The 16,445-nt window shown below is 43.5% G+C and overlaps 2 protein-coding genes across 4 annotated transcripts in view; both read left to right on the top strand.

Moving 5' to 3' along the window:
- The window catches only part of TOGARAM1 (TOG array regulator of axonemal microtubules 1), a 44,858-nt gene extending 43,490 nt beyond the window's left edge, over positions 1-1,368 (top strand). For both annotated transcript variants that reach the window (XM_089522974.1, XM_089522976.1), the window contains exon 22: positions 141-1,368. In XM_089522974.1, coding sequence (XP_089379100.1) covers positions 141-394 — 254 coding nt within the window. In that variant the 3' untranslated portion in view covers positions 395-1,368. The remainder of the gene's footprint in view (positions 1-140) is intronic.
- A 2,346-nt stretch (positions 1,369-3,714) lies between these two features.
- The window catches only part of PRPF39 (pre-mRNA processing factor 39), a 41,610-nt gene continuing 28,879 nt past the window's right edge, over positions 3,715-16,445 (top strand). Inside the window, exons 1-3 of one of the 2 annotated variants that reach the window (XM_089522978.1) lie at positions 3,749-3,848; positions 9,033-9,157; positions 15,268-15,637. In XM_089522978.1, coding sequence (XP_089379104.1) covers positions 3,825-3,848; positions 9,033-9,157; positions 15,268-15,637 — 519 coding nt within the window. In that variant the 5' untranslated portion in view covers positions 3,749-3,824. Of the gene's footprint in view, positions 3,849-9,032; positions 9,158-15,267; positions 15,638-16,445 lie in introns of both variants that reach the window. The other variant, XM_089522979.1, reaches the window with a different exon arrangement.

A 16,445-nucleotide genomic window follows, 5' to 3' on the forward strand; every position in this document is an offset into this window, starting at 1 on the left:
ATGGCCCTTGGAGTCTCTTCCAACTCTATGATTCAATCTGACATGAAATATGGTGGGAAGGCTGTACTTTTTGCCTGGCAAATAACTACTTTCTTCCCTATGTGTGTGTCCTTATTTTTTGCTTTTTCGCTTCTGTTTAGAGCTAGTGGTGGAGCTGTATCCCCGGAAGCCTCACGCCGTGGAGCAGAAAGTCCTGGTTGTTCTGTGGCATTTGTTGGGTAATATGACCAATGGCGGCTCTTTGCCTAGTGCTGGCGGAAATATCAGGACAGCCACCGCTAAGCTGTCCAAAGCGCTTTTTGCACAAATGGGTCAGAACTTGCTGACCCAAGCTGCCTCCCAGCCTCCCTACATCCGAAGAACGCTCGAAGAATTCCTTGAGCAGCCTACCTGACACAGACACTGCATACGGAGACCCCCAGGTGCGATATGGACATTGCATGGCTACTACGGTCACGTTACTGAACAACTGACAGCAAACTGGGTTTTTTCGTGAGGGTGCAGAGATTATTCCCAAGGTGTGTTTCTTGGCTGTGCCTGCGCTTTTTCTGCAGAAGCAAACTCGGATTGTTTTTAACGACTGACCATCACAGACCTTGTCTCTCCAGTTATGTCCAGAACTGGACATGGAACCAAACCAGTATAGCTCTTGCGAAAACTTCTCTGTCTTCTCCAGTGCTGTTCAGAGATCCCGCAGAATTGGGATCGGTCGTCTGTGAAAACAAAGTCAACTCTGTTCATTTGCACTCTCCTTCCAACTCGGCAACGGAGATGAGATTTTGAAATAGGAGTAGTTTTAATCATGGAATCATGTTGTATGACATGTCTTCTCATGTAGCCTTAAAAACGGGGCTGGGTGGGGAAATAATCTTCAAGAGACACATAGAAGAACAAGGTTCTGTGTGGCATTTGTGGAAAAAAAGTATTTCATTATTGAAATCATTCCCACTCATGACTGTACAGTGTTAGCTTGCTTTTGCTGCTGTTGGTGTTACTATTTCTGCTTAACAGTTGGGCAGAATTTCTCTGCACACCGTTTTGTCAGACCTTTTAACAGGTTAATGAAGCATGTTGACCAAAGTTTATAGAACGTGAAAATAACTTTTAACAGATTTTGAACGACACACGTCTTTTAAGAGAAATGTCACGTGTTGGATATAAACTTCCATATTTTAGTGTGAAAAACATATTGCAGGATTTTATCTGTCCCAAGATTTATTATAAAGGCGTTATCTATTCCTGCCCTGCTGTGCAGTCCTCAGCAATATAGTGCCAGTTCTTCTTCTGCTCTCAGAATTTGACATCTACAAGTACTGTATTCATTTGAAAGGGGGAAAAAGTTATAAAATAAATGGATTTATTTCTGTATACCTGTGGCAATTTCTTTCTTTCTCCCCTTTCCTTGATTTGGATACAGACTTGTGAGTCTAGCTGCTCAGTTTCATCTTTAGCAACTGAAGGAGGAGGAAGCCAAAATGTTTTGCTCATGCTATACTTTTCAGTTCTGTTTGTTAATTGGTCCACCTTAGGATCGCCATAATTCGGAAACCACTTGTAGGTACACAAGAACAAACAACAATAATTGATAGTATTATTACCACACACTCTCAGCCTCAAGGGAAGGCAAGGGCAAGCCCCTCTCTGAGCAAATCTTGCCAAGAAAAACCCATGAGAGGTGCACCATAAGTCAGAAATGACTTGAAGGCACACAACAACAACAACAACAACAACAACAGGTTAAAACAGGAGCCAAAGTGCTGTAGCTACAACTCTGGAGATCAGAGTTCAAATCCCACCTCAGCCATGGAAACTCCCTAGGTGACCTTGGGCGAGTCATGCTCTTTCAGCCTCAGGGGATATTATTATTATTATTATTATTATTATTATTATTACAGTTGGCCCCCTGTTTTTGCAGGGGATCCGTTCCGGACCCCCGACGCAAATAGAGGCTCATTCATACTCAAGCCCCCTAGGCTTGAATGGCGCACACCATTGGAAACACCATTGGAAACACCATTGGAAACACCATTGGAAACACCATTGGAAACACCATTGGAAACACCATTGGAGGGGTGACTGTAATAATAAGAATAAAATATATTTCTACTCCGCCTTTCCAATAAGATCAAGGCGGCTTGCAATAGTAAAGTCCATACAGTACAATACCATAAGTCTCACTATCCCTTCCCTCTTTAAAGCCAATCAACATAATAGTTCCAACATAATAATAATTAATAAAATACAGTTGAAATCAACACAATAATTAGAGACAGGAAACTGGACATCTTGAAATAGTCACTAGGAGAGTCTATGATGATGATGATGATGATGATGCTTCATTTATATAGCACTGTAGATTTACACAGCACTTTACATACAACCAGCAAAAAAAGATAAAAAGTTAAACCTGCGCATGGCGCATATTCTACGAAATAATAGCATAATAGATAGACAATGAAATCAGTGGGACGACTGGGTCAGTTATTTGGGGAAGGCCTCTTGGAAATGTTTTTAAAGCCACCAAGATTAGTAAGGGCAAACCTCTTCTGAAGGAACCTGCCAAGAAAACCCCGGTTGTAGGTTTGCCTTAGGGTTGCTGTCAGCGGGGAAAGACTCAAGGCACACAACAACAACAACAACAAGAAAACAACAACACATGATTTGAAACAGTGGCCCATGCAAATGTTAAGGTTCTGCAAAGGCATCTAACCCTGCAAAAAGCCTGTGGGAATGCAAAGGCCTTTCCCAGTCTCTGGAAGGAAGGCAGAGAAGCCAGGGATTTTGGGGGGTTGCAACTCCCATCATCCCTCACTGCCATCTGGGCAGATGGGAGTTGCCATCCAAGCGCCCTTGAAGGGTTGCGTCTTCCCTGATGCTGATTTTCTGAAAGAGAAACACACAAAACCTCAGGAGATATATATATATATATATATATATACACACACACAAACCCATATCTGTAATATATACATATATATTTGTGTGTGTAATACATTAATTAATTACAGTACTTAATTTCTATCCTTCCTTTCTCCCAAGGGACCCAAGCGGCACACAATCATTGTTTTAAGAACATATTGCAATAAGGATAAAACATCAGCTTTATCAGTGGATACTAAAGACGTGAATAGAAGGAGCTTCAGTTGTTGTTGTTGTATTATTATTATTGATATAGCGCTGTAGATTTACACATTACATCTATTTGAGAACATATATTATTATAAACAATATTAATGTTAATAAATAAATATCATAATTATCAAGGACACACACATTTACATAAAAAAAACAGCAGGAGATTCAGAACATAGTTTAAAATTAAAAATAAATTTTTAAAAAGATAAAATAAAAATAATAAATAAACAATAACTATAAATAAGTACATAAATAACTATAAATTTTTAATATTATTATCACTATCACTATCTGGGGAGCATGGGATGGCAAGAGCACCTCTGAGCATAGGCAGAGTGCCGAAGAAGCCATGCAGGCAGCGAGTGGAGGAAAGCTCTGTGCGCATGCGCCTCTCTGTGCCTCCTCGCCCCCTCCCTCTCGACGGAGCCACGTGGCCACGGCTGGAAGAAAGAGGCGGGGCTTCCTCCGCGTGCGTGCGTGCGTGGTACGTGCCTGCGCGCGCATGCGCCCCTCGGCCTCCCTTCCCCCGCCTTTCTCCTGTGCGCATGCGCCTCCGCTTTCCCGCCTGGGTTCCTGCCTGAGTGGAGAAAGGAGGCCGCGGGGGCCTGGTGGGCGCGCATGCGCAGTGGCTGCCCTCCTTCTCTGAGGCGATATAATACGACGGTCGTTCGACCTCTAGGCCCGGATCCATGGCCCTTCGCGCGGGGAGGCAGGTGAGCAACGGAGCCGAGGAGGCGAGGCGAGGCGAGGCGAGGGCGGGCAGCGGACGCCTCCTCCTCCTCCTCTCCCTGAGGGGAATTGGGGCCTGGAGCGGGAAGGAGGCGTCTCCCCTCAGAAAGGCCTCAAAGAAGGAAGGAAGGAAGGAAGGAAGGAAGGAAGGAAGAGGAGCCCCCCCCCCCCCCTCTCTCTCTCTCTCTCTCTCTCTCTCTCTCTGGGGTTCTATGCGTAGATAGATATATATATAGATATCTATAGTAATATAACATTGACTCCTAGGAAGAGCGGCCCAATATCCAGGAATAGGACGGCACTCATAAGGTACAGGAATGCAATGTCCGTTGATCAGAAAAGGCAGCCATGAGAGAGCCCTCGATGCAGACTCTGAACACGGATCTTGAGGACTATGGAGACCGAAGGCCCCCTTCATGAAGGCGCCTCAGAAGAGCCATCCCTAGAGATGCAGGGATGGCATAGCCCTTCATAGAGGGATGCAAGGGTGCAATGCTCATGGCTCTCTGGACTGAGAACGAGGTTCAGGAATAGATGCAGGGATGATATAGAGATAGAGAGATATCACTAGATGCAGGAATGCAAGATGAATTGCTATAAAGAGGGATAACAACCTTCATGGATCGATGCAGGAATAGGATCTCCGTCGATGTCTTTCTGGGAAGAGAATAGCCATCAATACACAGCAATGCATCGCTAATCTCTAATCTATGCAGCCAGGCCATCTTCAGCCATAGATACAGTCTTCCAGAATAGGAGATAATCATTAAGACATCCAGGGATACGTTACTTATTAATACACACAGCAATATAATATTGATTAATAGGTACACTAATAGATCGTTAATATATACTGGAATGTCATACTCATTAATATACACAGTAAGACAACACTTATCAATATAGACAGGGATAGAATATGTATTGATATACAAAGTGATACAACATTCATTGATAGATACAGGAATAGAAGATTCATTAATACATACAGTAATCTAATACAGGGATACAAAATTGATTAATATCTCCACTGATGCCTCATTAATAGACACCAGGATGTAATACTCATCAATATACACAGTAATACAATCCTCATTGATAGATACAGGAACACAGTATCCAGTATTAATATATACAGCGACACAGTATTCATTCATCTGTATGCAATATAAGAGTTATTAATCTATGTACAGTGATACAATATTAACTAATACATACAGGGATAGCATATGAATGTATGCATTGACGCAGCGTCCAGCAACAGATGCACCAAGACATCATTCCTGTCTGCAGTAAGAGAAGAGCCCCTTTTGGCCTCCTTCCCTCAAGGTCCCAGGGAGAGGCAGCCAGTTAATCAATATTATAGTACTGTATATAACAATGCTCTTAATAGAGTCATTAATTAATGGTAATCCACATCCTTTTTGAATTGTGGTGCCCAGGTGGGGCCTGACCAAAGCAGAATAGAGCAGCACTATGACTCCCCTTGATCTCTAGACTCTATGCTTTTATTGATGCAGCCTAGAATCGCATTGGCCTTGTTAGCTGCCGCATGGCACTGTTGACTCATGTTCAACTTGTGGTCTACTTGGACTCCCAGACCCCTTGCACATGGATAAGTCTCCCCATAATCCTGTATCTGTGCATTTCCTAAGTGCAGAATCTTACATTTCCACATATTGAAGTCTGTTGTGTTAGCCTGATCCCAGCTTTCTAGTCTATTAATGTCATTTTGAATGTTGATCCTGGCCTCTGGGGCATCAAAAAACCAAAGAGTGCAGCAGCTACCATAGAACCTTTTGGCACAAGGCAAACTTGATGGATTGACTGATTGACTGACTGTTATTTATTTACTTACTTGAATGACATGCTGCCTTTCTTCCAGGCTGGGAGCCAAGGCAGCTCTATGAACTTTATGAACCTTGTACCTTTCAGATGCTTTGGATCACAACCCCCATCATCCCTGAGCCATTAGATCCAAGGAGGAGTTCTTGTAAAGGAGAGAGGGAGGAGGAAGGGGCTGCTTCATCTTCAACCCTCTCTGGCTTTAATCCAGTTTGAGACCCCTTTCACTGCCCTGGCTTAATGGTAGGGAATTCTGGGAGCTGTAGTTTTGTGGGACATTGACCCTTCTCTGTCAGAGATATCTGGTGGGGCAATAATAAACTACAGTTCCCAGGATTCCCTAGCACTGAGCCAGGGCAGTTAAAGCTGTCTCAAACTGGATTATTTCTGCGGTGTGTTTTGGAGCTAAGACTCTGTGGAGACCAGGGTTCGAATCCCAGCCCTGCTGTGGAAATTCCCTGGCTGTCCCTGGGAGAACCACACTTGCTCAGACTCAGTGGAAGGCAGCTCCAAACCTTCTCTGAGCAAGTCCTGCCAAGGGAAGCCCAGGATATGGTCCTCAGAAGTAAGAAACTGCTTGAAGACGCACAATGACAGTATATTTATTTTATGGCATGCCTTATATCTGAGGATCTCTATTTGGAAGAGTAGAGTCATTTGAAAAAGAATTGAAAGCTCATTCAGCCACTTTGTGCTTAAGAAGAAGGGGATTGAAAAGCCGGCTGAAATCGATTAAGGCTGTGCTAAAGGAGTGACATCCGGCCCAGAAGGCTCTCCTAAGAAGTTGCTTGGGGCCGGTTGGGCCTCTCAGGGGAGCATCATGGGAAGTGCCACAGAGGAAGATGTGGGCCACAATGTGTATTTTAGATGCTGCCTTTCTTTGGGAGTGGGACCCAAGGGGGCACTTGAGGGTGCCTCGTCTCCCAATAAATCTCCCCAAAGACTTGAAAAACTTTCCCAACCCTCCTTCAGCCTCAACACTGAATCCTAGAGTTGGAAGAGACCCCAAGAAGGGCCATCCAGTCCAACCCCTTTATTCTGCCATGCAGGAACTCTCCATCAAAGCATCCCTGACAAATGGCCATCCAGCCTCTGCTCAAAGGCCTCTGAAGAAGGAGGCTCCACCACAATCTCTAAGGGAGTGTGTGTTCCAGTGCGATGTGGCAACTAAAAAGGCCAGTGAAATTTTAGGCTGCATCAATAGAAGTCTAGTGTCTAGATCAAGGGAAGTAATAGTGCCACTGTATTCTGCTTTGGTCAGGCCCCACCTGGAATAATGCTGTCTCCAGTTGTTCCTCCTCCCTGGTTCCTTGGTGGGAAGAGGGGCTGACGGTTCCTGCCTGTTGCCCCATACTGGCTTCAGTTGGGGCATCCCATGGCACACACAGGGGGCAAAAGGGGGTACAGACCACCTTCGCTCCCTTCGGGTGAGGAGGTCAACAGCTTTATAACTCCTTCTACGCTCATTTTGTTCAGCATGGGGAATGGGTTTTGATGCTGCAGCTCTCCCCGCTCTTCCCAAGGCCTCTGAAAAGGAACCATAGAATCTGAACAGTTTCTCTCTTCCCTTCTCTCCAACCATCAGCTCCCCGCCACCCGGCTTTCCCTGGGAAGGGGCGAAAGCTCATTTTCTCTTATCAAAACAGGTATCGCTCATGCTGGTTGTGTACAAATCAGTTGAAAGAATTTAAAAACTGTCTTTGCTGGGGAGAAGGAAAAATCCCAAGAGGGTAGGGAAAGGAGACTGTTGTAGCCCAGGGGCTGGGCAGCAAAATCTAAAGAGAGGAGTCATGCTCATACTCACAAGTCTGTGTGTGTGTGTGTGTGTGTGTGTGTGTGTGTGTGTGTGGAAGGGGGGACTAAATCAAATCATGATCTTTGTCAATCCACCAGAATAATTTTCTTTAAAATGTGGAGGAGCTTTTGAATCTTTCTCCGGTTGGCTGCCTGTTAGATAAGCAATCCAATTGTGGGAGAAATGCAGGATAGAAAACCTTGAAATAAAGAAAATAAATCACCAGGAGGGACCCCCCCCCTTTTTTTTTTTTAACCTCAGATAGGGTCACTTTCCTTCCCTTCCGTCTCCCTGCCTTGGGCCTTGAAAATGGAGACAGGATATCAGCAGAGAAGCCACGCAAGGCTCCTTTAACTCATGTAGAGTAAGACCAAAGCTTGGTTACAAGGAAGAAGTAGGAGAGAGAGCCGCCATTGTGTGTAAGGAAGTTGTGCTCCTCCCTGGTAGAGTTCTTGTTCCTTTGCTGTGCACCTTGGTTTTGATGTTTAGTATAAAATAGTGTCCGGCATAAAGTGTGTCTGCTGAGTAGTTTTCTCAGTTCTACGATTTTAAAAATCATAATATTGTATAGATAACCATTGTAGCTTAAATGTACAAGAGTAGATATTTCAAAGGTAACAAAAGGATGGGATTATAGGGAAGTACCAGAGATACTCGACTATAAATCAACCTCATATATAAGTTGACGCGAGGCTTTGGGGCCTAAATTATGGATTTTGATATGGCCTGTAAATAAGCCGAGGGTGAAACTGAAAAGAGGCGTCCAACAAATGATTTAACAATGAAGGAAAGGGAAACAGTGGCAAAAAAACTTACAAAATTTCACCTGGTATAACTTTGTGCTCACACTAAAGACTAGATAATAATAATAGTAATAATAATAATAATAATAAGAATAACTTTTATTTCTTACCTGCCTCTCCTCATGGCCCAAGGTGGGTTACAACATAGTTAAAACACAATTATTACATAAAATACACACCTGAAGCTGCATTTCTATGCAATATTTATATTAGAATACATAGGATAATATTTAAGTATAAAATGTATGCTTACAATGGCTGTGAGCATAGAGGCGGGCGGCCAGTGCTTCTGCAGGACAGACTATACTCTTGCCTTTCCCCAGAGAATGCTTTCTTTTTTATACACTTCCGCCCTCTAAATCCAAGGGATTCAAGTGTATCCACCGTTTGAAAATACTTTAAAAATATATTCCAAAAAGCACACCTTTATTTTGCCATTTTATATAAGGCACACTATCTTACTACACCATTGTATATAGTGGGACTTGAGCATCCAAGGATTTTGGTATCTATGGGTTGTTCTGGAGCCAAACCCTGGCAGATACCAAGGGCCCACTCTATAAGAGTTTAAGTACAGTACTTACAGAGACTTGGGGATAAATCAACTCAGTTTTTTTTAAATCCTTTTTTGGCTAAATGTCTAGAGGGGACTTATATACAGTACATACAGTAATCCTTCATACTGGGAGTCTTCCTTCATACTGCTGTTTATTGTTCCTTTTCAGTGTCTCTCCAGAACATTGGGCACTGAAAAAAGAGAGGGTGAGGCTGAAGACAGGGTTCCTTTCCACAGGGCCAGAAATCTTGTGTTAGAGGAAGGAGTAAGACAGAGGAACAGGTCTGGGAGCAGGTGAGGAACTGGGGAGAGCCGTGGGGGCAGGCTCTAGGGTGGGTAGATGTGGAAGTAGAGGGGCGGCTGGGCTGTTGCCTAGAGGCACACAAAGGCTGTGGCATACATAGAAAACAACGTTGCTGGAGGTTTGCCAGAGAATTCTCTCTTTGACTGGTCTGCTGCTTAACAGTCTTCGTTGTTCCATAGCAAAGTGTGTTGAGTATACACAGGTTCCCTATTTCTAGTCTTGCTTGGTAGTTGCGCCTGCTTAAAACAACATAGAATCATAGCGTTGGAAGAAACCCCGAGGGCATTCCAGTCCAGCCCCCTTCTGCCATGCAGGAACTCTCAGTCAAAGTATCCCCAACAGATGGCCATCTAGCCTCTGTTTAAAGACCTCCAAGGAAGGAGATTCCACTACACTCCGAGGAAGGAGTGCGTTCCACTGTCGGACAGCCCTTACTCTCAGGAAGTTCTCCTAATGTTGAGGTGGAATCTCTTTTCCTGTAGCTTGCATCCATTGTTCTGTGTCCTGTTCTCTGGAGCAGAAGAAAACAAGCTTGATCCCTCCTCAATATGACATAGAATCATAGACTTGAGGAATCGTACAGTTGTAAGAGACCACAAGGCCCATTCAGTCCAACCCCTGCCATGCAGGAACTCTCAATCAGAGCATCTCCAACATCCCTTCAAATATTTAACCAGGGCTATCATATCACCTCTTAACCTTTTCTTCTCCAGGCTAAACATCCCCCGGTCCCTGAGCCATTCCTCATAGGGCTTTATTGTTTTCAAGCCCTTCATCATTTTGGTGGCCCTCCTTTGGACATGCTCCAATTTCTCGACATCCTTATTGAATTGTGGAATCCACAACTGGAGACAGCATTCCAAGTGAGGCCTGATCAAAGCAGAATACAGTGGCACTGTTACTTCCCTTGATCTAGACACTATTCTGATGTAGACATTACACAACACGGCAAAGCCGTCTTGAGTCCTATTTTTGGAAGAAAGCCAGACTGTAAATTGAGTGAATTCAATATGTAGTGGGCCTTGACTGGCTATTTGCCCTTGTAGATTTAGACTTCATTCACAGATAGCTAAACTGCATGTAACACTGAACTGTGGTTTAATACTGTTTGTCATGCATGAGCTGAAACAAGGCTGAACAAGACTCACATTTGCATGCGCTGCCTAGAGAAGGACTCCAGTATCATTTGCATTTCTCTGAATCTTGGCTCATTCTTGTAGCTGAGACTGTGCTGCCATCTTCAAGCACTGGGCTTTGAATTTGGCTGACTCTGAAACTCAGTAGCATTGGTTGTAAATAAGTTTCAGGCAAAATGGAATCAAACGCTTCCTCAGTTTCACTCCAGTTCCTACATATTGCACTGATACTATGCTTAAGACCAAAATATAAAGATGTTTTGGTTCTTCTGAATAGAAGTATGCTCTTGTCCCCGTTACACTCCCTGTGAGATTTTTTTTCCCTGTTAGCTTTAAATATAGTGACATTTTGTTCTAGCAGCTTTTATTTTGTGAGTCACGCTGAGGATTGTGGAGGAGGCTGGCTAGAAGTTTATGAACAGTTTTTGGCTTATAAACTCTCCCTTCTGTCCTCTAGCTCCTTTTCTCTCTGTTAGGAGATTATGCCACAGTACATAATGCTTTAAGATGTTTTGTTTCATCTGAGGATAATAGAAATCACATTATTTTTACAAATTATTATCAGAGCTGCAAAGCATTTTGGAATCATTCATTGGTAACTGAAGAGCTTTTAGGAATTGAATCATCAAGCACTAGGATTTTTTCAAGCCCCAACTTAACCCCGACTGATCCTTGCAGTAGACCCTTTCTGTTGGACTGCCTGCTGATCACCATGCCCCATATTACTCAGTAGTGCTGTGTGCACACATTTTGAATGCTGATCTGTCCTCTGGGCTATTAGCTCCTCCTCCTCCTCATTTGGTGTCATCTGCTGTAACAGAAAATTCAGGAAACTGAAAATTCTAGGCCTGGCAGAGCAAAGAATTAACAGAGGACCTAGTAATTTGAAAAGCCATAAGTTTATTTCCAATTGTCGACAAAGGAAACATGAACTCAGTGGAATCCATGTTCCAAAAGCTGAGGCCTCGAACAAGACAAAATGGCCTAATTTGATAGTCAGTTACACAAAGAAGCTCCTTCATCACATCTCAAGGGCTAATTACAATTTAAACATACAGAATTCTTACAATCAAGACAGAGATATATGCATACATCAAAACTGTAGTTTCTACTCTTTACTCCTCCCCCAGGAATTCAGTAGCCTTCCTTCTGGATGTCTTTAAGCAGAGGCTAGATGGCCATCTGTCAGGAATGCTTTGATTTGGATTTCCTGCATGGCAGAATGGGGTTGGACTGGATCAGGGCCCTTGTGGTCTCTTCCAATTCTATGATTCTATGATCAACAATGTCTCCTTATCTTAAATTGTGTGTGTTATGTCTAGTTCTGCTGGTGACAGCTTATTACAGGTCATGATGCACTTATTACTACTTTGCTCCCGTTTCCTAGTTTTCAAGCCTCATTTTAAAACCATTTTTCTTTTAACCAAAGTGACTCCATCTTTCTATAGCTTTCTGTTATAACAGGAAAATTATACTACTTCACTGCAAATTGGAATAAGCATGCCTTCTATTCTTTCATCGAAGTCATTGACAAAGATGTTGAACAGCAGCCTCGGCCCAGGACAGAACCCCACTGGTCACTTCTCTCCAGGATGAAGAAGAGGAGCCATTGTTGAGCACCCTTTGGGTTTCATTGGTCAACCAGTTACAAATCTACCTGACAACATCTAAGGGTAGCCGTGTTGGCCATTTAGTAAAACCAATAACTTCCAAACAGTGATACCTTTATTGAACCAGTGAAAATGCACAATTACATGTTGCAAGCTTTCAAAGTCACACTGGCTTCTTTAAGCAAACAGAAGAAAGAAAATGAAGGTGTTAATTATAGACCTGCATTTTCTGTTTCTGGTCTTAGTTCAGATGGTAGGGAGGACTATCTGAAGACTGGCATCTCCCCCTTTGGCCTTTAGGGTCACTGGGAGATTTTCAAAGTCACAGAAATTTAATGTCTCTTTGCAAGATGCAAAGACTTCTTGAAAAACTCAGTGGAGACTGTGGCTTCACAAAGGAAGGAGACATACTGGATTCCAAGGAAACATCATCTTTGAGTTGCAAATGGACATTAAATTTCCTTGACTTTGAAAATCTCCCAGTGCCTGCATGGCCAAAGAAGAAGGTGCCAGTCTGCACATAGCCCTCCCTACCATCTGAACTAAGACTAGAAACAGAAAATGCAGGCCTGTGATTAAGATCTTTAATTTCTTTCTCTTGTTTGCCTGATGAAGAAGCCAGTGTGACTTTGAAAGCTTGCAACATGTAGTTGTGCGTTTTAGTTGGCCCACTAAAGGTATCATTAGTTTTTTGTAAGCTTTTCAGACTATGTGGCCATGTTCTAGAAGAGTTTATTCCTGACGTTTCGCCAGCATCTGTGACTGGCATCTTCAGAGAATGCTGGCGAAACGTCAGGAATAAACTCTTCTAGAACATGGTCACATACTATGAAAAACTCGCAGAAAACTATGGATGCCAGCCATGAAAGCCTTTGACTTCACAAAGGTATCATTGTTTGGATGTTACTGAAATCCACCTGACAGTTGCATTGTCTAGCCCACATTTTACTAGCTTGCTGACTCACCTTGCTGGCCACAGGTGTTGTTGCATAGCTTTTTTTTTATCATTCTTCTCCATCGCTGTGCTCTGCCTTATCTAGTCTTGTGTAATAAAGATTTTACTTTTGGTTCTGAAAAACCTTTGGTTCTGAAACGTTGCTTAGGATGTGCTTCTCAGGCAGAAACACTGGGAACTGAAATTATTTTGCTGTTCCAGTTACAGCAATGCTCTGCTTGGTCAGCATCATTTAACTAGCACCTTAGAGATTGCTGAAGAGGAGGTACCCTTTGGCTTAGAAGCCCTGTGGGAGGATACCCCCATCAAGGCCTGACAGGTAGTTTGCCCATCTTGATTCAAGTGTGTAGTGGATGCTTCCCCAAAGGCTTTGGTCTTGCAAAGTTAGGAACCATCACAGAAGTGATACATGGCCCTCAGGGATGGGGTTTTTGCCATTCCCTAATGGCAAGCTATCTCCACTTGGCCAAGATAGGGTCCATTTCTTCTGCACTGCGGTGTGGCATAAGGGCTGCTGGGGCTACAACTGGTGGCAGAGTAGGAAGATGAGCATCCTTTGACTAGAGGAGATTCCTCTCTTTGCGTGGCAGGGCTAGTGTCAACAGCTTCTAGAATCTGGAAAATTTACAGTTCTAACTCTATAATCATTTACAAAATGATATTTGTGGCTTTGATTATTCACGAACTTGGTTCATATGTTCTCTCTAGGAATCTCTAGGTCCTTCAGTGCAGCTCTATCTGCCAGAAGTTGACCATAGATTTCTGCTGGAGGACTATAGCTTGTCCATAAAAATTCCTAGAGAGAACACTTATCTAGGCATTTTTAGGTCCTCCAGCACAATTCTATGACCAATTTCTGGCAGAGGTTGACCATAGAGTTGCACTGAAAGGCCTAGAGATTTCTAGAGAGATGTTTCTTAAGTTAAAAAGAAATAGTGTGTTTTTATTTGACATTTCCCCCATCCACGGGTGTACTTCACCCCTAACCCCAGCGAACCTGGAGGGCCCACTGTAGTTGGATTTGCCAAGGAAGTCTATGGAAGAAAGGCTTAGCCAGAAGCACCTGTGACTGTTAGTGTTATGTAGTCCAGGTTTGGTAGGACCTCTTCCCTCCCTTTTCCTGGGTGGTCTTTGTGAATGGAGAATGTGATTATTCCATGGTTTTGAGGGTTTGGGGGACTTGGGTGGTGCAGATGCATACAGTAAAGAAGATGACAGCTGAGGCATGTCAGACAGATTTCAGCTGGGTAATATAGTTTCTCTTGGCAGGAAGATGAACAATTCAGTGGTAGGAGGAAAGACGTCTCTCCTTGGGTGCTGATCAGAGAGATGCCTCCAGTGAGGCTGGAGTGGGAATATCTGGCTCCCCCATAGTTAGCTTTAGGCTCTTGGGAAGTGTTTGAACCACTAATTGAAGACTTTCTGTTGGCGGGCTGCTGTGTGTGCCTATGCACACCTGCACATCTTTGAGAGCAAGAGAACAAGTGTGTATGTGACTGAATTGCCTTGCTCTGCTCTTAATTACCATAGCAGAGTGGCTGACAGGTTTATGAACAAAAATCACAAATCCTACATTTTGAGGATTGTCATTACAATACTTTGTTTTTGCAATGAATGTGTAGGGAAAGCAGTATAGCCAGCATAGTCTGAGCTGATGAAAATGTATGCAGGATGGCGAGGAGGTCCATAAGCTCAGCTATGACAGAGTTTTAACAAAATTCAATGTGTTGCTTTAGGACATGGAATAATTCTCTTTGGCACTCTTTTGGGCTGAAGAGCAGGTTATAAATACTTTAAGTAAATTTATTTATTCCCTAGCAGGGTTTTCCAGATCACAGCTCAGACAAAAAAAAACATTGAAACTTCAGATCAAAGCATTGAACTTCTTTCTGGGCTTTATATAGATTTCCTTTGCCCGAAATGACTTTCCTTGCTCTTGGTATTTTGGTCATACCTTCCTTTTGGCAGAATAAGTTCACTTGCTCTCTGGATCTTCACAGGCGCATGGTCAGTCTTCCCCGTGCTCCAACACCAAATTGGTACGCTCAGGCAGACGTCCTGGGAAAAAAGATATTTCTGTTATGAAGCCAGTTCTGTTAAGCCAAACCTTGTTTTTGATCCCCAACTTGTGTTTTACTGTCAGCTGGGACAGGCTGGCAGCTGTTTACTCTTCAGATAGTGTTTTGCACATGCACTGTCTTGAACACCTTTGTGTGTATGATGGTGAGCTGGTTCTGGCTCTATTGCTTTGGCATGTTATCCCCATTCCAGCCTTTGCTTAGGATGCCTTCCTCAATTCATAGATGGGATGATGAGGGTGACTACTGTCAGTTGTCTTTCTTTGGAAATCTTGTCCCCTACCCAGTGATGATGGTGATGATGCTTTTCTGCTTCCACAGGCTATTTTATAACAGAACAAAGGGTGGGTTGGTCGCTATGCAGAGTTCAGATCCTAAGGACGACAGCACCGACTTGAAAAACGAAAATATGGGTAAGGACAGTGAAGCAAAGGGTGAGAAGCCAGCTGATTTTAGCACAGAGATCATGAGTGTCACAGAAATGGAGCAGTCCCCTGATAATTCTCCTGCGGCAAACACCCAGGAAGAGGCTCCTCCGCAGGACAGTGAAATGCTGGACACTGAACCAGAAAAGACTGCTGACTCCGAGCCTTCGTTCCCTCCTGAATTTGAAAAGTTCTGGAAGGTGGTTGAAACCAACCCACAAGATTTCACAGGCTGGGTCTATCTCCTGCAATATGTAGAGCAAGAGGTGAGTAGTTCCATCTTTTCCTCCCTTAGCAGTATTTTGCAAATAACTGGTATTTCAGTAAGTCACTTTTGCTTTTCACTGTTTTTTGCTGTTCTCACTCCCAAGCCATCCTGGACTGTTTAATCCTTGATTGAGGGACCAACAGGAATCCCCAGGTAAGGCTAGGAAGGGATCCTGCCAGAAACCCTAAAGATCTGCTGCTGACTGTGGACAGTGCTGACCAAGGCAAATCAAGAGTCAGTAGAATTATCAGTCTGTTGTGCAGTGGTTTATATCTTGCCTTTTCCTAAATACTGAGACTGAAGGTAGCTTAACAAAAATTTAAAAAATAACCAGCAGCTAAAAACACTTAGAGAGACCAAAGAAGAAAGAAATAAAAAGTTGTTATTAAAACGGAGTTAAGAATTAGAACCATTTAAAACAAATCAATTAAAAGTCTAAATATAATAATACAGTCGCCCTTCCGTTTTCGCAGATGTGACGTCCGTGTCCCTCGCCCGTTTGTGGGCGGAAAATGGGGGAGGGACAAAATGGGGCACGTGCCGCTATTCAAGCCAGTGGGGCTTGAATAGAGGCGAATTTCTGTTTTCACAGGGGGGACAGAATGGATCCCCCACGAAAATGGAGGGGCGACTAATCAAAACAGCATTCTGTTTTGCAGAAGCCTTACAGTGAATTCCTAAAGGCATCTTGGGACAGAAAAGTTCTCACTTGCCTTTGGAAGGACGGTGAATCATAGAATCGTAGAGTTGGAAGAGACCCCAAGGGCCATCCAGTCCAACACCCTGCCATGCAGGAACTCTCAATC

This window comes from Sceloporus occidentalis, unplaced genomic scaffold (genome assembly GCF_023333645.1).
Source record: "Sceloporus occidentalis isolate IW3139 unplaced genomic scaffold, rSceOcc1.0.p SCAF_4, whole genome shotgun sequence".
NCBI lineage: Eukaryota > Metazoa > Chordata > Lepidosauria > Squamata > Phrynosomatidae > Sceloporus > Sceloporus occidentalis.